General features: G+C 54.8%; 2 protein-coding genes across 5 annotated transcripts in view; one reads left to right on the top strand and one right to left on the bottom strand.

Annotated features, from left to right (window-relative positions):
• The first annotated feature begins 1,947 nt into the window (after positions 1–1,947).
• ELAC2 (elaC ribonuclease Z 2) lies at positions 1,948–18,254 on the top strand. The gene is made up of 24 exons (XM_043903892.1): positions 1,948–2,269; positions 2,726–2,776; positions 2,897–2,967; positions 3,982–4,046; positions 5,326–5,383; positions 6,159–6,227; positions 6,557–6,661; positions 7,857–7,915; positions 10,249–10,307; positions 10,398–10,470; positions 10,921–11,033; positions 11,170–11,265; positions 11,888–12,026; positions 12,231–12,316; positions 13,159–13,271; positions 14,357–14,453; positions 14,996–15,134; positions 15,405–15,443; positions 15,575–15,684; positions 15,962–16,061; positions 16,145–16,265; positions 16,354–16,432; positions 16,881–17,025; positions 17,341–18,254. The coding sequence occupies exons 1-24, from the start codon at positions 2,037–2,039 to the stop codon at positions 17,557–17,559; spliced, it is 2,439 nt and encodes an 812-aa protein (XP_043759827.1). The 5' UTR covers positions 1,948–2,036; the 3' UTR covers positions 17,560–18,254.
• The window catches only part of ARHGAP44 (Rho GTPase activating protein 44), a 119,677-nt gene continuing 118,037 nt past the window's right edge, over positions 18,223–19,862 (bottom strand). For 3 of the 4 annotated variants that reach the window (XM_043903887.1, XM_043903888.1, XM_043903889.1), the window contains one exon: positions 18,223–19,663. In XM_043903887.1, coding sequence (XP_043759822.1) covers positions 19,524–19,663 — 140 coding nt within the window. In that variant the 3' untranslated portion in view covers positions 18,223–19,523. The remainder of the gene's footprint in view (positions 19,664–19,862) is intronic. The other variant, XM_043903890.1, reaches the window with a different exon arrangement.

Below are 19,862 nucleotides of genomic sequence, written 5' to 3'. Positions count from 1 at the left end.
TCCTTGGTTGAGAGGGTTTTCATTATTGCTATTTCTATGCTGCTATTTGTTCATTGTTTCCCTTTCTTTAAACAACATGGAAGAGTATGGGTATTTTTGTAGAGTTAGGAAATGGTGTACATAGGATTTCAATAGAAGATTTATATTAACGAGCTTCACTGCCATTATCTCACTATTTTTCCATTATCTCACTATTAATAGAGGTGTTTTGCTGCTTTAGAGGTGTTTTTGCTGTTTAATAGTTAATCATTGTAAATTGAGATTTTGTGATTTCAGGTAAAGAAAAATATCAAGGTTTTTCTCATGGTACTATTCTCAGAAATGTCAAACATGTTACTGTGAGCCTTCCCATGTATTGTTTTATTGTCCAAAGAATTTACACTATACCTGAGATTTGTAGAACATTGTTTTGTTAGAATGAAAATGTTAGGGCATTGAGGCAATTAGACTAATGTACGGGACATTTAAGAAAAAAACCCTGGAAACATTCTAGATGAATGCATAGGGGAAAAACATGGGAAAGAAAAATATTGACAGAAGCACGAAACCAATATCTGATGTAATATGTGGTGACTTATGGGGGAGGCAACGTTCATTCTATAAAAACTGAGCTGTCCTAAAAATAAAAAAAGCTGCCTCTTCTATGCAACCTTCTGTGTCTTGTCTTCTTCTTCGCCGACGCCATTCATCCCTTGGGTATTCCTGGACCCGCTGGGGCTGGACCCCGGCAGAAATGAAGTTTTCCTGATCCTTTCAGCAAAGATTGCTTCAAGAACAAAATGTTTTTACACAGTTGTGTGGTATTCTTCCACAGAACCAGTTTCATATTTGATTAGAATGTCCAGGTAAAGGAAGGGTCATCCCCATTTAAGAAGTTCCTTGTATTCCAAATGGTTTAACTGAGATCTCTCAGGGGCTTTGAAAGGGGACCTAGGTATTGTTTGGCTTTTCAAAAGGTCTCTATTGGGCCGTCTACCCCATGACTGTCCCTGGCAACATTTCTTTAACTCCCAACAGCTTTTAAAAATATTTTATGTCGGTTGAAACACTTTATTTCCTTCCCAATTTTTACCACCATTCATTGAGTGCCTGGTCCATGACAGTGCCACTCAAAGCTATTAATATACCATTAGGTGATTTAATTCTAAAACCTTATGAAGTATGGGACTTCCTCATGGTCCAGTGGCTAAGACTCTATGCTCCCAATGCAGGGGGCCAAGGTTTGATTCCCTGGTCAGGGAATTACACCACACACGTTGTAGCTAAAGATCCTGCGTGCTACAGCTGAGATTTGGTACAGCCAAATAAATACACAAAAATATTAAAAAATAAAACCTTACGAAGTAAAAACTGACTACCCCCACTTTACAGTTAAGGAAACGGGCTCAGAGAGGTCATGATCACTCGACTAATAAAAGACTCTCTTATCCCAGAGATTGTTCTCTTAACTCCCATTCTTGCTTTTCTTTCCAAAACCCAGTAAAACACATCTGAAACGTGTATTCATACGAACTGCAACGTAAAAGTTAGCAAAACTCCTATGGTAAAGCTCTATATAGTTTATCTCCTCACATCTAATCGTAACAACCACCACAAGGGGTTGACTCGTCTAAGGCAAGAGCTCAGGCGGCAACCGCTGACCAGCGCCTGAACCTAAGCCGACTCCAAGGACTCGCTCCTCCGCCCGCATCTCCTTTTCCGGTCCTGTGCCCCTGGAAGTTCTGCCCCGCGCCCCCGGAAGCCCCGCCCAGACGAAGGAAGATTTCCGGAAAGAAGGCCGGGGAAACCAGAAAGAGACCAGGGGCGGGGCCGTTCAGGGCGCTCTAGCATTCTTCCTCTCTATGACCACCGCCAACTGACAGGGGCAGGGCGGAGCGGTCCCTCCCTATTGGACGTGCGGCCTCGCGAAGGCGGGCAGCTAGGCTGGCGGCGCGCTGATTAGCTGGGGCGCCCCGCGGGGCTGGAGGGGCGGTGCTCACGGGGCATGCGGACGGAGGCCGCCGGCTGCGCTCGGGTCCGGGAAGAGGAGGCTGCGCATGTGGGCGCTCCGCTCGCTGCTGGGGCTGCGGTGCGCGGCCGGGCGCACCATGTCGCAGGGGCCGGCGCGCCGCCCGCGGCCGCCCAAGGACCCGCTGCGGCACCTGCGCACGCGGGAGAAGCGCGGCCCGTCATGGGGGCCCGGGGGCCCGAACACCGTGTACCTGCAGGTGGTGGCAGCCGGCGGCCGGGATGCGGGCGCCGCCCTCTACGTCTTCTCCGAATTCAACCGGTCCGTGCGCCGCGCCGGGGCCCGGTGGTGGTGGTGGTGGGGTGTCCCCTGGCCGAGCCCCTCCTCCCTAGGCTTGGTCACCCAGTTGTCAGTGTGGATGCGAGAGCCCGCACCCCGTACTGCCCCGTCCGTGCGGCTCCGGGAGGCGCCCCTGATCTTTAGGCAGAGCCCTCTCGTGTGCGCCCCATGGCCGGGGCCTCTTAGTCCGTGTGTGAAGTGGGCAGGTGTGCGGAGGAGATGATGGGAGAGGACCCCGGCACCGGCCCACCCCAGCCCCCTCCCCGCGTCTGCCGAGGAGGGTTCAAAACCCAGCGTCCTAACAGCAGACTCTCGGCCGGTAGCACCACATGGGTTTTCAGGGTTTTTTTTCCCCCCTCTACCGTGTACAGCAGAGCATCCGATCGGTGGCAGAAGCTTTACAGACTCTGACTCTCTGGTGCGATGTTCGTCTTCTAGGTATCTCTTCAACTGCGGGGAAGGCGTCCAGCGACTCATGCAGGAGCACAAGTGAGCCAGCCCTCTTCCTGCGGGGCGGGGATGACTGTGCGGCTTTGACACGGGGGTCAGCAGAAGAGAGGGGCCCCGGCCAGTGTGTTGTGTCCTGCTCCAGCGCTTTCTCTTTCTTAGGCTGAAGGTGTCCCGTTTGGACAACATATTCCTGACCCGAATGCACTGGTCTAATGTTGGCGGGTTGTGCGGTGAGTCTGTTCTTGTCCAGGTCAGGCTGGAGGGAGGTCTCTGGGATTTTAACCTGCCTCCTCCCCCCACCCCCTATTTTTTTGCCCATCGCTGGAAGTCCAGGGGAGCTGGAATTCTTTTTAATCCCTGCCCCTTCAGCTATAGTAGGAAGCATCCAAAAGTGTGGCTCAGAAGAGTAGGTGTTAATGTGGAGGCTGCCTTTAGGTGTTAACCACCTACCTCATTTATTGAGTTGCTGGACTGGAGGTGCGGGACTGACTGGAGTGTGTGGTCACAGTAAATCACAGGAAATACTGGGTTGGCCAAGAAGATGGTTTGGGTCTTTGCGTAACAGACTTTTTGGCCAACTCATTATGTCTGCCACTGGTACCATCAGCTACACACAGAGACCCAGTATTCAGATTTGTTGTATAGTCGCTAAGAAGTGTCTGACTCTTTTGTGACCCCATGGGCTATTATAGCCCACCAGGCTCCTCTGTCTGTGGAGTGGGTTGCCATTTCTTTCCCCAGGGGATCATCCCCACCCAGGGATCAAACCCAAGTCTCCAGCATTGGCAGGCGGATTCTTTTCCACTGAGCCACCAGGAAAGCCCGATATCCCGATTACCCTCTTGTTTCTGCCCAACAATTAGAAAGATGGAGATTGTTTTGCTGCCACATTCTGTAACATTGTGGAGCGGGTAGGAAGGAGCAGAGGCTGGCCCCGTCTCATCCCCCAGGACTGAGACTCAGATGAGGTGAGGATGCACCCAGGGTGCAGAATTGGTGCCATCCTTTGACTCAGTGGATTTTTGCCCCCGAGGTGCCTCATTCTAGTATCAAGTCCTGAGTAAGCGTCCCTTGAACCTCTAGCCAGCACCAGGTCTGCTCTGCACGTGTTCCCTGTTAACTCTGGAGTGAGAACAAGTAGAAAAAGCAGCCAGTTAAGTCAGGACTGCACTTCCTGGCGGTGACTGCGAGTCAGGGCTATGAGAGATCTAAGTTTATTCTTTTTTTTTTTTTTTTTTTTTTAGGAATGATCCTCACTTTAAAGGAAACCGGAGTTCCAAAGTGTGTGCTTTCTGGACCCCCACAACTGGTGAGTCTCGAAGCTGAGCCTTCCACTTTAACTTCCACAGGAATTTCCAGTTTTGCACATCGGCCCTCTGCCCTCCAGAGAAAACTCATAGCAGTGGAAACACTTTGCGTTTCAAGCTAAAGATAACCCGAGTCCGAGCCTTATTGACTCTCTGACTGGGCTCAGGTCGCAGTCCCTCCTGGACCCTCCGTGACTGTGTCTGCGAAAGGGTCACAGGGGTTACGAATTAAACGAGGTAACACAAAGCACTTGGTCACTTTGTTTCACACCACGTGGACACAGGATAGATGTCAGCTTTTATTCTTTTTTTATTTAGAATTTATTTATTTTTTTAATTGAAGGATAATTGCTTTACAGAATTTTGTTGTTTTCTGTCAGACCTCAACATGAACAACTTTTATTCTTATTTATTAAATTTCAGACATCTCTGTTGTACCTTCTAAGCCAGCTTTACAACACTGTTGAGAGGTTATAAACACATTATTGGTGTAAGGGTTCACTTCACTTCCCAGGTCCTAAGGTAAAAGGCAGCCAGACACCAGCCCTGCCTGTGACATCTGTCTCCAGAATAATGCCTTGCAGCCGTATGTCTGTATCCTCCTCATTAGCTCTGTCCCACCATGGTCTCCTGCCATCACTTCCCATGTCCATTCCTCCACCCCCGTGACTGTCCAGCACCGTGGCCACAAGGATCCCTCTCCAGTGGAACGGAAGGCAGGTCACCTCGTCCTAAAAGCCTTCACAGGTCTCTGTAAACATAGTCCAGACACCGTCACGTGGCCCCCAGGTCCTGCTGGCCCTGGCCCTCACCTGCCCTGCATCCATGCCCGGCCCCACGGCGAGGCTGTGGGGCCAGCTCTGAGCTCTTCACAAAGCCCCCGCCTGTCTCAGGCCAAGATAACTTTCTCCCTCCTGTGTCCTCCCAAACTTCAGGGCTCAGCAACAGGGCTTCGGCTTGGGATGCCCCCGCGCCCCGCCAGTGACTCTACAGACTGGCTGGATCCCAGTCTCCTGTGTTGTTTTATGTGTACAGGACGCTCAGCCCCATGGCGGCTTGTTGTCATCTGTATGATTTCTCTCTCCTCCCCTGGTTTCTAAGTTCTGTGAGCACAGGTACCCCATATTCTCATTGCTGACCCCCAGGCATCTAACCTGTGGTGGACACTCAGCAAGGAAGTTGGAAGTGTTCTTTGAAGTGTGTTTTATGTTGCTGCCTCCAGCACCTCTCATGAATTGACGCTTGAACATGTGTTTCATCCTCCTCATTTTTCTTTCTTAGGAGAAGTACCTGGAAGCTATCAAAATATTTTCTGGTCCACTGAAAGGAATAGACCTGGGTAAGTCCTTGATTACTACTCATATGCCCCCTTCTCTCAAATCAGAATCCATAAAAGCTGACCAAAGTAGACCTTAAAAATCAAATGCTTCATCCATGTGAGATGAATTTTGAACCTATTGCCGATTGCACTTTCTCTGCCCCCACCTCATCCCCTTAAACATGGGCGGGAAGGTAGGAGTGAGTCAAAAGCTGCCAGTTATGGGGTGTGTGCAGGGTGGGGTCTCCCTTGGGGCCCTGAGGCTCCTTCCTGGCCCTGTAGGTGGGTCTCACCATTGAGTGGCCTTGGATCCCTCACAGAGAGAGGGGCTGGGAGCAGTTTTTCTGGGAGCACATGGCTGATTGATGAGAAGAGGCCTGAGCCAGGTACTGGCCGGGCCAGGGGCATCTCTGGTTGGTTCTTCTGTAGACGGACGCTGGTGTTTTATTTCAGAACATGTCTTGGCTCTCAGAGTTGAGAGCATAGGTTCCCTGGCCTGGCAGTGCTGAGTGTCAGCCTGTGTCTCTTACACTTAACCAACGGCTTCATTTTCTTTTGGCGGTTCACCACCAGTGATCCTCGTACGTCTTCTCACATGGCTGTGCTAAACGTTAAGAGCTGAAGATGTATTTTTGCTGCTTCCCTAAATATTTTCATTTACCTAGAAATTCTTGGTTTAATGCAGATTTCTGCAAAATTCCAGAGTGCTCCCATTGCTTGTGGGTGGTGATCTGAAGGTGATTCTCGTGCCCATGTTTGCTGCCCCGGTCACTATCCCGCGGTCTTTTCCCCACAGCTGTGCGGCCCCACTCGGCACCAGAATACAAGGACGAGACCATGACAGTGTTCCAGATCCCCATCCACTGTGAGTACGAAGCCACATGGCGGGGACCTCTGGCGCTCCAGTGGTTAGGGCTCCGTGCTTTCACTGCTGGGGCCCAGGTTCGATCCCTGGTCAGGGAACTAAGATCCTGCAAGCTGAGCTGCACAGGCAAAAATTAAGAAAAGCCACGTTTTCTTGGAGTGGGAGGAGGTGGGTCCTAGTTGAGGAAGGCGGGGAGGGGGGGTGGTAGAAACTACTGGTGGCCAGTGGAGGACAGGCCAGTGAGATGGGCAACTCACTGTGAGTTGCAACTGGCTGTGTTACAACTCGCCCGAGGGCTGTGTCATCTGCTCATTTCCCCTACTGACCAGGCGAGCAGACGAGTGATCAGCAGCCACCCTCGCAGAGTCCAGAGCGGCTGAGTCCACAGCCGCCTCCACACGCAGAACCAGCTGATGCGGAGCGGCGCCCGAACGGTAATGGTGCTCCGTCAGTAGCGTGCTGTCGAGGGGGCTGGGGTGGACGTGGGGTCTGTTTTAGTCCCTTGCTTGCTTCTGCTCGTCATTCAAGTTTTTGTCCTAAGGAAGCTCTCTGTGCAGAACAGACACTTCTTCCTTGTCATGTTAGGACACCTGTGGGCAGCTGAGAAGGCTGTTGTAAAGGTGGCCGCATGGAGGCTTAAAGGCCAGTGTGCAGCCAGGGGGTGGGGGCCCAAGCTTCGGGTCCAGTTTGCCCAGGGAGAGCAGGACCTGGCAAATGATTCCTACAGAGGCTTTTGTGTTTCCCATTTTCTGGTACAAAATTATGTTGTTTATTTCATTATACGGTACAGATCATTAATTAAGTCTTTACAGTTCATTACCGAGTCTTTGGAGTTTTTTGAATTCCCATTTCACATGTAGCAAGTCAGAATTTGTGTGTGCACCTGTTGTGTTTGCAAAACCGCACACACAGGAACACTGCTCTGACACCGTTGGTGTCAGCAGATGGAGAAGGCTCAGTGAACTGTTTGTGTCTCATGGAGGCAGCAGTAATGCCAGTTAGTTTTTGTGACTGCAGGACCTATCAGCCAGGCTGACAAAGCGGTCAAAGACTGGCTTTGGGCCCCCTCTTTCAGAATGACAGCCCACTGGGAAACGGGATCAGAATTCCAGGATGAGACCTACCAGAGGAATCGGGCTGCTTGAGGTGGTCCAGGGATGGGCAAGCTTGATAAGCTCCGGCCTCTGCCCTGAGGCCACGTCTGTCTGAGGACCGAGGGGCCCCAGTCCTGTGAACTGTCCTCCTTGGATGGCATGAGTGAGGACTGATACCCACGTCATTTTTGCAGGCCTTTCAGCTTTTATGTTATTTCTCACAGAGTTATTGATAAAGCACATTACAGCTTTTTTTTTTTTTTTCTCTCCACTTCTTGGTAAAACTGAAAACATTTTAAAACACTTCACTTGGTCTTCTCTGGTTTGAGTTTTTGCATTTTTGTTTCCTCGAATCTCACCACGAGTTAGAAAAAAAAGACAGTTCTGCTTGAGGGCAAAACGAGTGTGTGTGTGTATCCAAAGTTCCTTCCGTTTACATTTGTGTGACGCCAGATTAGGTGTCAGATGACGGCTGACCTGTGACACCTGCAAGACTTGCCATCCACCTTGTCATGGTCGGACTGTCTCTCCTCAGGTGTTGGCCAGAAAGTACGCGGCAGGGACACCTCCTTGGTGGTTGCTTTCGTCTGCAAGGTGAGCATGTGTCCGGTGACCTCAGGGTTTTTGGTGATCGGAAGGCAGCAGCTGTCTCTGTGATCAGAGAAAACACACCCTGGTTCCCAGTAAACAGCTTGTGTTCATCAAATGTGTCCAGATTGTCTTCCGGCCAGAGTCAGTCTTCAGAGACAGGTTTCATAGTTGGCTGTGAGCCTCACTCTTGAACTTCAGAAATAGTTAAGAAAGGTTAAGTCTCTGAAGTCAGTGGAAATAGAGTTGATTTACAGTGTTAATTATTGCTCTACAGTAAAGTGATTCAGTTATACACGTGTGTATGTATACTCTTTTTAAAAATATTCTTTTCAATTATGGTTTATTGCAGGATATTTTCTTGTGCTATATGGTAGGACCTTATATCTATTCTATATGTAATAGTTTGCATTTGGTTATCCCAAGCTCCCAATCCTCCCCTACCCTCCCCCACCCTGGACTTCCCGCTTGGTGACCAGTCTTTTTCTTAGGTTCATTTGTATCCTATTTCAGATTGGATGTATAAGCGATAGCATATGGTATTTGTCTTTCTCTGACTTTATTTAATATGATTATCTGTAGGTCCATCTGTGTTGCTGCAAATGGCATTTCATTTTTTATGGCTGTGTAATATTCTATTATATGTATACCTATATATATTTATATATCACATCTTTTTTATCCATTCCTCCATCAATGGATGTTTGGGTTGCTTCTATGTCCTGGCTATTGTAAACAGTATTGCAATACACACTGAGATGCATATATCTTTTTAAATTATGTTTTTCTCCTGATATTTACCCAGGAATGGGATTGCTAGGTTGTATGGTAATTCTGTTTCTATTTTTCTGAGGAACCTTAATACTGTTTTCCACAGTGGTTGCACCAACTTACATTTTCACCAACACTGTAGGAGGGTTCCCTTTTCAGCACATCCTCTCCAGCAGTTATTGTTTTATAGACTTTTTAATGATGACCATTCTGATTGGTGTGAGGTGGATATTTCATTGGAGGTTTGATTTGCATTTCCCTAACAGTTAGCAATGTTGAGCATCTTTTCATGTGCATGCCTATGGGCTATCTGTATATCTTGTTTGGAGAAATGTCTATTTCGGTCTTCTGCCCATTGTTCTGTTAGGTAGCTTTGTTGTTGTTGAGTTTATGAGCTGTTTGTATATTTTGGAAATTAAACCCTTTCAGTTGCATCATTTGCAAATATTTCTACCATTGTGTAGGTTGGCTTTTCATTTTGTTTATGGTTTCCTTTGCTCCGCTAAAGCTGTGAGTTTAATTAGGTCCCATTGGTTTATTTTTACTTCCGTTACTTTGGGACACTGACCTAAGAACACACTGGTATGATTTATGTCAGGATGTTTTGCCTGTCTTCTCTTGTAGTAGTTTTATGGCATCATGTCTTATATTTAAGTCTTTAAGCCACTTGGAGTTTATATCTATGTATGGTGTGAGGGAGTGTTCTAACTTCCTGACTTACATGGATCTGTCCAAATTTCCCAGCATCACTTGCTGAAGAAACAGTCTTTTTCCCCATTGTGTTAATATATTTTTGCCACCTTTGTTGAAGATCAGTTGACTGTAGGTGTGTGGATTTACTTCTGAGCTCAATTAATAACTTTTATTATCTGGAGATATGTTCTCTCTATACCCACTTTGGTAAGAGGTTTTCTTTTTTAATCATTATTATGTTTATTTATTTCTGGCAGTGCTGGGTCTTCACTGCTACATGGGTCTCTCTAGTTGTGAGCGGGGACCCTTCTAGTTGTGAGCAGAGGCCCTTCTAGTTGTTGAGTAGGACCCCTCTAGTTGTGAGCAAGGCCCCTCTAGTTGTGCAAGTTTTTAAGTACAGAATGATGATTATGAGGTTTTGTGAAGGATTTTTTTCCATTTTAACATAATAATAGAATACTGGGACTTTTTCATTGTAACTTTTCTCTGGTATAAAAGCAGCAGCACAGTTTTGCCACATATGTGAAAAGTCGATGAGAGAAACCACCCAGTTTCCCTGTCCCTGGAGCGCCGGGTTGCACGGTGGATCCGTGACTGTTTCTGTTGGACTCTGTTCTGGTGACACTCTGGCCGTCGCTTGACCAGCACAGGATAACAGAACGAGTGTCTCTCCTCCAGGTGCTTGGAGAACGCTTCTTACTTGGGATGGAATAGACGGCGTTTTATTAGATGTACAAGGAGTTATCAGGGTTGGGGAAGTAGGCAGCTCAGTCTTAAATTATTCGGTTTCCCGTGCTAAACTGCTTCCAAAACTGTGGTGGAATCCAAGCTTCTCCGTCAGACCCTGGCCTCACATGGTGTCCTCTTCCTCGCAGCTCCACGTGAAGAAGGGAAACTTCTTGGTGCTCAAAGCGAAGGAGCTGGGTCTCCCAGTGTGAGTGGCGGGGCGTTTGCGGGAGGGCCTCGGCGGGCACAGGGCAGCCCCGGGGCCCCGTCCTCACCGAGGCCTCGCCTGTCATTTCAGCGGAACAGCTGCCATTGCCCCCATCATCGCTGCCGTCAAGGACGGGAAGAGCGTCACCTACGAAGGGAGAGAGGTGGGTGCGGTCCCGGCAGCCACAAGCCGGGCCTGGACGCTGGACAGTCGCTGTCCGGTTTGGCCCCACTTGCAGGGGAGTGAGCAGCTTGGGTTTCATCACTGAGCCGAGCTTGCCTGGGTTTGCCCCACATGTCAGTGCTGGCCACGTGGGGGCGTTTCTGGGGGTTTCCCTTTAGGATGTGAGGGTCCTCCTCATAGGATGGGGGCTGTCCCTATCCCTGAACCCAGGGGAGACCCCTTCAGGGTGGACTTCAGGGGTGTGGCCCCAAGGAGCGACATCCTCCCCAAGGTGGGAGAATGAGAGGACGAGACTCCGCCAAGAGCCGGGTGTGAAATGCCCTCTCGGGCCAGCCGCCCCGTCTGGTGTCAGTGGAGAGAGGGCCGGAGGTGTGGGCGCTCCCCGAGGGGGCTGCCCTGGGAGCACGTGGTGACCCCGGGGACTTGACAGATTCTGCCTGAAGAGATATGCACCCCTCCGGACCCCGGGATCGCCTTCATTGTGGTAGAATGTCCAGACGAAGGGTTCATCCAGCCGCTGTGTGAGAACACCGCCTTCAGGAGGTGAGGAGAGCCCTCCGGGCGGGAGGTGAGAACCGACATTGCTCGGGAGAGCTGGGCCCGGCTCCCGCCTCCCCGTTCGAGGTCTGCACTCTGTGCCTCCCTGGCCCCAGCAGAACCCCCACTTGCTTCCTCCCAGTTACCAAGGGAAGGCCGACGCCCCCGTGGCCCTGGTGGTCCACATGGCCCCGGAGCACGTGCTCCTGGACAGCAGATACCAGCAGTGGATGGAGAGGTATGAGGGCCCCTGGGTTCCTGCCCTCCCTGGAGGCTGGGGGCATTTGTGCCGTGAAGACTGTCCCCACGAGGGGGCGCTGCGGGCACATGTCCACTGGCCTGGGGCTGGCTTCCTGCCTGCACCCTCCACACCCTCACCTCAGGACAAACCCTGCCTGTGTTGATGATCATGTGTGTGTTTCTGAAATAAGATACATGGAGGATAAAGTAGCACTCTCGCTTTAGAAGCTTTATCCATATTGGGCACCTTCCTGCTCTTCCACCGCCCACCTCAGGGCCGGGTGGCTGGGGTTGGACTGGGCGCGTGGTGACTTCTCTCCCACTGGTGCCCCTGGTCCCCTGCACCTCGGGGTCTGAGTGTTGGCATCCATCACCCTTTTCCTTTCCTTCCCTCATCCCCGTGCTCCCTCGTGTTCCCGAGTCCCCAGCCCTGGAACTGTTCCTGGTGTCCCGCAGGCCTTGAACTGGGCTCTTGAGGAGGACCTGGGCTGTGTCTGGCCACTCGGGGTGACCCCTGGACAGGTCGCTCACCCTCTTGAGCACTCCCAGTACATGACCACTGCGTGGGCAGGAGTGCCCCCAGAAAGACACCATGCCGACCGTGTGTCCATCCATCTTAGGTTCGGGCCCGACACCGAGCACCTGGTTCTGAACGAGAGCTGCGAGTCGGTCCACAACCTGCGCAGCCACAAGATCCAGACCCAGCTCGGCCTCATCCACCCCGGCATCTTCCCCCCGCTCGCCGGCCCCCGCCCCCAGGTAGCCCCCCGCCACCTCCACTTGCCGGCCCCCGCCCTTGGGTAACCCCCTGACCTCCACTCACCGGTCCCCACCTTCAGGTATCATCCCAACCCACCTCCACTCGCTGGCCCCTGCCCTCAGGTAGCCCCCCGCCCCCAGGTCGTGGCTCGCCTCTGTCCCTGTTGTCCCCACCCCCATGGGTCACAGCTCTGTCTCTTGCAGGAAGGCAGTGCTGCCCAGGGTGTGCCCACAGTCCGAGGCCAGTGTCTCCTTAAGTACCAGCTCCGGCCCCGGCGGGAGTGGCAGAGGTCAGTGTGGTCTCAGGGTGGGGGGTGTCAGTGTCTCAGGTCTGCAGCCACGTGGCCGCTGCCTCCGAGCAGAAAGTCAGTCACCCGCCATCCCATCACCCTGAAACACTGCCTGTTACCAGTTTGTGATTTCTGACCAGGTGTGTGGGGGCATGTTAAGATGTGGGTTTAGGGCCTGATACACTGTCGGGCTTTTCCCAGGTCTTGATAAGAGTCTTCAGAACAAGGTTGTCACCAGGTTTCCAGGTGTGGGTGCTTGTTCATTGGAGGCACTGCAGTCCTCCTGCTACGTTAACAAAACAAGTGCCTTCCATAAAAATCCTTGGGTGGAACAGGGTTTCCTTGGAAAATGCTTAAGCGGGGGTGGGGGAGTACTGGGTCAGAGGCTGACCCTGCCTGAAGCACCTGGTGAACCCAGCTTACCCTGCAGCTAGTCACGGAGAGGTGCTTACTGCCCTCTGTCTTCAGTTTTTAAAAATTTGAAGTGTCCTTTGCACACCAGTGTGGTCCAAGTGGACCACGTTTGGAAAGGTAGCTGGACCCTGGCACCGTTGTGGTGAATAGTTGGGGCTCTTTAAGAGCCCTCCTCCCCCACGGGGATGCCCAGCACGACTGGGGTCTAGTGAGTAGAGGTCAGGGAGGCCCCTGCCCCGTGGATCAGTGCTGCCAGGGCCAGCCCGGCCCGCTTTGAGCTGTGAGGTTCTGAGGACCGGAGGTGTGAGACCCGTTGGGCTGGGGAGGGAAGTGGAAGCACTTGCAGACAGTCCCTAGGGTCGATGCTGACTTCAGGTCTCATTCACGGCCACGGCGCCTTTCCATCCCCTGATTCCACCTCCTTGCAGGGATGCCGTCCTGACCTGCGACCCCGAGGAGTTCATCGCCGAGGCTCTGGAGCTCCCCAACTTCCAGGAGAGCGTGCAGGAGTATAGGAAGACGGCCCAGGATGGCCCAGAGGGTGAGGCAGACCAGGGACCAGCCCCTCCCGGGCTTGCGTCTCACCTCGGGGCCTTCTGGTCTGTTTCCTACCAGTGCCTGCCCCACCCAGCCCAGTCCGCTCAGTGGTTAGGTGATGAGGCCCACACAAGCCAAGTGGGAGGGTCCTGGGACCTTGGGTGAGGCTCTGGGCAGAACCTGGGGTCTGGTCCCAGCGTTGCTTTAAGGGTCCACGGGAGGACTCTGGCCCCATCACTCACCGTGTTGGGCTTCCCCTGCCCCAGTGGGAAGACAGTTTGGGGAACTCTGTGGCCTCTCTGCAGTAGTTGGTTTCTCCAGTGGTGGTGGTCTAAGCTCACAATTGAAGTGGAAAAAGGAGGCTGGACTAAACGGCGGGGTCAGGTTCAAGCTAGTCAGCACCAGGCTGGAGTTTCAGGAATATGCCTCCCTGGCTGCGCTTGCTGGGGTAGGTTTCTGGTTTGCACAATAAAGCTCCATTGGTATCATCGCTCGCACATGTGCACACGGGGCCTCTCTGGCTGAGCAAGGCCTTGCGGGGCCTCAGGCTTCAGAATCCAGAAGGCTGGTCCTGCCAAAGCGCAAACCTCCCGAGCTCCTCCCAGTAGGGCGGGACCTCTGCCAGGTGGGCTCAGCCCTGAGGTCTGTGCTGATTCACACCACCAAAAGGGGCCCCTGTTATATCATCTAGTAGGAGACTTAGGGGCTTCCCTGGTAGCTCAGTTGGTAAAGAATCTGCCTGCAATGCTGGAGGCCCTGGTTAGATTCCTGGGTCGGGAAGACCCGGTGGAGAAGGGATAGGCCACCCACTCCAGCATTCTTGGGCTTCCCTTGTGGCTCAGCTGGTAAAGAATCTGCCTGCAATGTGGGAGGCCTGGGTTCGATCCCTGGATTGGCAAGATCCCCTGGAGAAGGGAAAGGCCACCCAGTCAAGTATTCTGGTGTGGAGAATTCCACGGACTGAGTTACTTTCACCACCAGGAGACTTGGGCCTGCGTGATTGCTTTCTGCCCCTTCTGGTCTAACCCCAGCCCCTCCTGGGTATCTGGACTTAACCCCAGGGCTGGCTCACGATGTGTTTTTCCATAGAGACTTGCAGCCAGTACCCAGAAGTGGTCTTCCTGGGAACAGGGTCCGCGATCCCAATGAAGATCCGGAACGTGAGCTCCACGCTCGTCAATATCAGGTAGGAGCCCTTGAAGGGAGGCGCCACCCGCAGGAGGACCCTGCCCCACTCCCTGGTGAATCAGAAGGTGCAGCCTCTCCTCCCTGGAGGCCGGTCTTGGCTGGAATGCCCGGGGAGGGGTCGGGCAGTAAGGTGATAGGTGGTCTGGGTAGCCGACTTGGACGTGGGGGGTCCGCGCAGTTGGACACCCGGTGCATCTTTGGATGAAGCAGGTGCTGCGCTGTGAGCCATCACCTGGTCACCTGGCTGAGACGCAGTCTCACCAGGCTTTCAGCTCCTCCTGTGAACTAGTCACTAACCGCCCCCACCGCATCGTTGGTGTACCCGCCCCCAGGCTCCGCTTCCCATACAGACCCTCTCTTGGGTGCCCAGCGTCTGTGTGACTCCGGGGACGCTCGTGTATGTCCCGGGGCATCGGACGTCCTCTGATATGAGGAGGAAAGATGTGAGGCCACCTTCACCTTGAGGGCAGCCCCCCGGGTGGGGCTGAGGTACCGCCCTGCCCTCCTCCCTGAGTGATCCCCCGCCTGGCCCCCCCACAGCCCCGACACGTCCCTGCTGCTGGACTGCGGGGAGGGCACCTTCGGGCAGCTATGCCGCCACTATGGGGACGGCGTGGACCGGGTCCTGGGCTCTCTGGCCGCCGTGTTCGTGTCCCACCTGCACGCCGACCACCACACGGTGAGTGGGCTCCCTCCTCGGGCCCCGTGCCTCCCACCCGGCGTGATGTCTTAGGAAAACCTGGTGGCCTAATCTCAAGGCCACAGGGTTTCCCCTGGCCAGGCGGCTGCTCGGAGCAACCTGCAGCCGGAGGCAGGCGGCAGCTTTGTGGTGGGCATCAGAAGGGGGTGGCTGATGGAGACCAGGGACTGCAAGCTGGGGTCCCAGGGCCCCAACTCAGGAGGGAGGTCGGGTCTGCATGAGGCTGATCGTGTCTCCTCCTCCTCCCAGGGCTTGTTGAACATCCTGCTGCAGAGAGAGCGCGCTCTGGTGAGTCCACGGGACTGCATTGCTCCCTTGTTTCCGGGGATGATACACACACACACACCCCTCCTCCCACTCCACACCGTTTCCGCTGAAACGTCCGCTGTGCTGGCGGCACTCTGCTCTCCCCGCTGCAGGCATCGCTGGGCAGACCCTGCCACCCCCTGCTCGTGGTCGCCCCCACCCAGCTCCGGACCTGGCTCCAGCAGTACCATAACCAGTGCCAGCCACTGCTGCACCACGTCAGGTGGGTGCGGGCCGGGCGGCAGAGCCGGGGAGGGAGGAGACCCTCGGGTGGTCCCCTTATAAAGGCCCTTTGCTTTTGGTTTCTCCCGGCCTCCTTCACTTCCAATCCCAAGTCCAGATCTCTGCCAACATTTCTCCATGAAACGGTTTCCAGGCCTCGCACCCTGCTTCCTCAGTGAGAGCACTGAATTGTTTTTTGTAATAGTGGTACTCTCTAGTCAGTGGCTTGAACATCAAATTAAATGTCTCTTTTTCTCAAATGTTTTATCTTCTTACAGTGTTATCCCTGCCAAATGCCTTCAGAAGGGAGCTGAGGTCTCCAGCCCTGAGGTGGAAAGGTTGATAAATTTGCTGCTGGAAACCTGTGGCCTGGAGGAGGTAGGGGGAGGCCTGGGCGTGGGCAGGCAGGTGGGGGCCACGGACGCGTGTGGCCGGCCGCGAGCCCACCGCCCCTCCTCCAGTTCCAGACCTGCCTGGTCCGACACTGCAAGCACGCCTTCGGCTGTGCGCTGGTCCACATGTCCGGCTGGAAGGTGGTCTACTCGGGGGACACCATGCCCTGCGAGGCTCTGGTCCAGATGGGTAAGTACGGGCGCGTGCCGTGCGGCCCCCAGACCCCTGCAGCCCCCAGGCAGAGAGCTTATTTTCAGCATCTGTGCTGCTGCTTCAGGGAAGGATGCTACCCTCCTGATCCACGAGGCTACCTTGGAAGACGGTCTGGAAGAGGAAGCTGTGGAGAAAACACACAGGTACAGAGCGCCCGGTCCCTCTGGCTCCCCAGGTGATGCTGGGCCAGCCTGCTTCCCACCGAGGGCTGTGGGGGCTTCTGACCCTGAGCAGCTGTCTCCCGAGCCTCCACTTTTATTTCTGTGGCACCTCTAAGGCAAGGCTCTGGAGGAGGTGTGGCTCAGGAAAGAACTGGGAAATATGCTGAAGCCAAGGAAGGGGGGCTGGGGTAGGGTCATGGGCGATCTCAGGGAGGAGTGTGTCGCCCCCAGTGGGAGACCCGTGTCCCCCGAGGCCTCACCGGTGGGCAGTCCTGCAAAGCAGAACCTGGGCTGCACTGGGGGTCTGGGGGGAGATGGGCTCTGCGGTGGCTTTGTATCGGCCCGTGGCCCCCAGGTGCCCAGGTGGGCCGGGTCTGGCCGGGTTTTGCGCAGCCCGCTCCTCCAGCCTCCCGTCACCCTATGTGTGCAGCACCACCTCCCAGGCCATCGGCGTGGGCATGCGGATGAGCGCTGCCTTCATCATGCTGACCCACTTCAGCCAGCGCTATGCCAAGATCCCGCTCTTCAGCCCTGACTTCAACGAGAAAGTGGGCATCGCCTTCGACCACATGAAGGTGCGGGGACCCCTTGGGCGGGACGGGGAGAGGCGCCTCCATCCATGTGGACGACCAGGCTCGGCCTGCTGCCCACCATGGCCGGCACAGCCTCGGGGCACAGGCCCCCGAGGGCCCCGTGGAGGCCCACCTGGTCCCCAGAGTGATGACACGTGAGCCGCCCTCCACGCGGGCCCCGGGGACAGCGTTCAGCAGTAAAGCTGGGCCCTGGGAGCCTGGCTTCCTCTCCCCACAGCCGGGCCCGTCTTCCAGCCGAGTCTGCCTGTGAGGATGGGCGGTGCCTGTGAGCCCTGACAGCCTCGTCTTGCCTCGTAGGTCAGCCTGGGGGACCTCCCGACGGTGCCCCGGCTGACGGCGCCGCTGAAGGCCCTGTTTGCCGAGGACCTGGAGGAGATGGAGGGGCGCCGGGAGCGCCGGGAGCTGCGGCAGGTGCGGGCGGCCCTGCTCACAGGGGAGGACGTGGAGCCACCGCAGAAACGCGCCCCCACAGATCAGCCCCCCAGCCCGCAGAGCAAGAAGGCCAGGGCCCAGTAGACGCGGGGCCAGGGAGCGTGTGGAGGGAGGCCGCAGCGTCCATCAGTCTTGTGCACGAGTGCTGGGCTGGGGCGCAGCCTCAGGAACAGCGTCTCCAAGGACGAGACACTGTGAAGGTGGCGTCTGGACCCTGAGTGCTGTCCCCCTGCTGCGGCCGAGCAGGGTCTTGGGGCACAGCTCTGCGCTGCAGGTGCCCAGGGCACCTGGAAGCAGCTTGATCCTGGCAACGACCTTCAGAGTCCATCCCTGGGGAGCCAGCACCCCTCTGCAGCCTGGTGTCTTAGCCAAAGTCAAATCGTGTGGACTGTCAGCTGTGGATGGCACTGGGTGGGCGTGCAGTGGTTCCAGGAATGCAGAGACGGGCTGCCGTTCTTGCCGCGTAAACAGACTCACCGGGGTGTGGAGTGACACCGCGCGGGGCTGGCGGCCGGGCCTCCCCTTAGAGCTGGACAGCACTGAGGTCAGTGTCTGGAAAGGGGGTGGATTTTCACAGATGCCTCCAGTATTCGCATATTCTTACCACCCAGGAGGAGAGCGGGGGAGCTTTAAAGAGACACAAGTGCTGAGACAGAGACCAAGGACTGGACTCACCATGACCTCGGGGTCCCTGGCATAGCCTCCTGTGTCCTCTCAAGCTTGTTAAGACAGGAAGATAGGCCACGCTCAGGGATAATAAATCTATTTTAATAACATTACTTTTGACAACTATTTGTACACGTATTGAAAGGTAATTGTCAACCCCCGGGCTCCATTACAAATTGGGTACTGAGCTGCCCTGCCAGGAAGCGAGCAAAGCCGGGAACGTCAGAAATCAGCAAGTCCCACTGTCGGAGGAGGGTTACTTTACACTTTGTTGGGAAAAATAACGAAGCATTTAAATCTCTCATTGTACACCTGTACATGGGTTTAGATTGAATGGCTCAAATTAAACAAATATAGATTTCATATATACAAATATTATATCCAGTTTAGGTATATCTATTTTAAAAGGATAAAACTGTAAGGTTGGACTCTGCATGCATGACCGGAACCTTCTTCTCTCTCCCTCCGTCCCAGGTGTGACCAGAGCCCCCGGGGTCTCCTCCCCCGGGGTGGCTGGGGGCTCTGTGGAAGGGGGAGCCAAGCTCTGCACACTGCACAGCTTGGGGTGCGGGCCTGGGGGCTCCACGGGCCATGCCCCCTTCCCCTCTGGGCTTTGGGTGACAGGATTATTGCTATTCACTTCTGACCTCCAGAAAATGACCCCATTTCTTAGTGAGCTGGGGACCCTGGAGGGCTGCAATTACTAAGACACATCTCAAATTTTGGGGGGGGGGGTGCCTGGGGAGCTACATTTGGGCCCCCCAGACACACTCAAGATCGTTTTTAAAATTCAGAAATAGAAAACCATAAGATAATAAAGGGAGCTTCATTCCACAGTGTGGAAGAGTAAAACTGTTAAATTTCGTCTTCAGCCATTTACATCAGAGCCCATGGAGGAAGGTCCGCCCCAGCCGGCCCCTCGCTGTGAAGAGGAAGGCCGGCCAGGGCTCCAGGCTTCCAGGCTCCTGAGAGCGAGACCCCCCCGCCCCCTGTCTCTTCCCCTCCCCGCTCTGCACCATCAGGCGGACCTCGCAGGACTCACGGAGGCCGTCAGCACGGGTGACAGCCCCAGGCTGACCACCACCGCGCTGTGCACACCCACGCTGCAGAGGACGTTTCTGACACAAGCCCTCGGGTGGGGAGGGCGGTCACCTGGCGTGGAGGCCGGAAGTGGATCAAAGTAGGCACGAAGTCAAAAGGCAAAGATCAAACAAAAGGCCAGCGTCACCACCCGGAGGGGACGAAAAAAATCCGCACCACAGGAACCTGCCACACGGCCATTCGCAGGAGTCCCGCCTGGCGGCGCTGCGACGGCATGGGCCACGTGCGCACGCGCACGCAGAGCTGCTCAGAGGGCCACGTGCGCACGCGCGCGGAGCGGCTCACAGGGCCGTGCTCTCCGACTCCTCCTCCGAGTCTCTCTTCTCAGCCACCGAGTGTCGCCGCACGTGCTCCAGGGGCCCGAGGCGCAGCGCCGACCCCAGCTCCACGTGGATGGAGGGCACGTCGAAGTGGACCAGATCTGCAAGGCGGCAGGGGCGGGGGTCGGGCTGAGAGGCTGCGGCCCAGGCAGTGCTGGGGGGCCTGGGGTGTCACGGAAGTGCTGGGGCCAGCTGATGCGGGGGTCCCTTGAAGCAGCCTCTCGAGGGCCCCGCTCCGCCCATGGGCCCAGACATCCAGATTCGTACCTGTGGTTCAGGCCCACAGGATCCTTACCCCCT

Source organism: Cervus elaphus, chromosome 5 (genome assembly GCF_910594005.1).
Source record: "Cervus elaphus chromosome 5, mCerEla1.1, whole genome shotgun sequence".
Classification (NCBI taxonomy): Eukaryota; Metazoa; Chordata; class Mammalia; order Artiodactyla; family Cervidae; genus Cervus; species Cervus elaphus.
The sequence above is the reverse complement of the archived record's forward strand: the minus strand, read 5'-3'. Positions and strand labels throughout refer to the sequence as shown.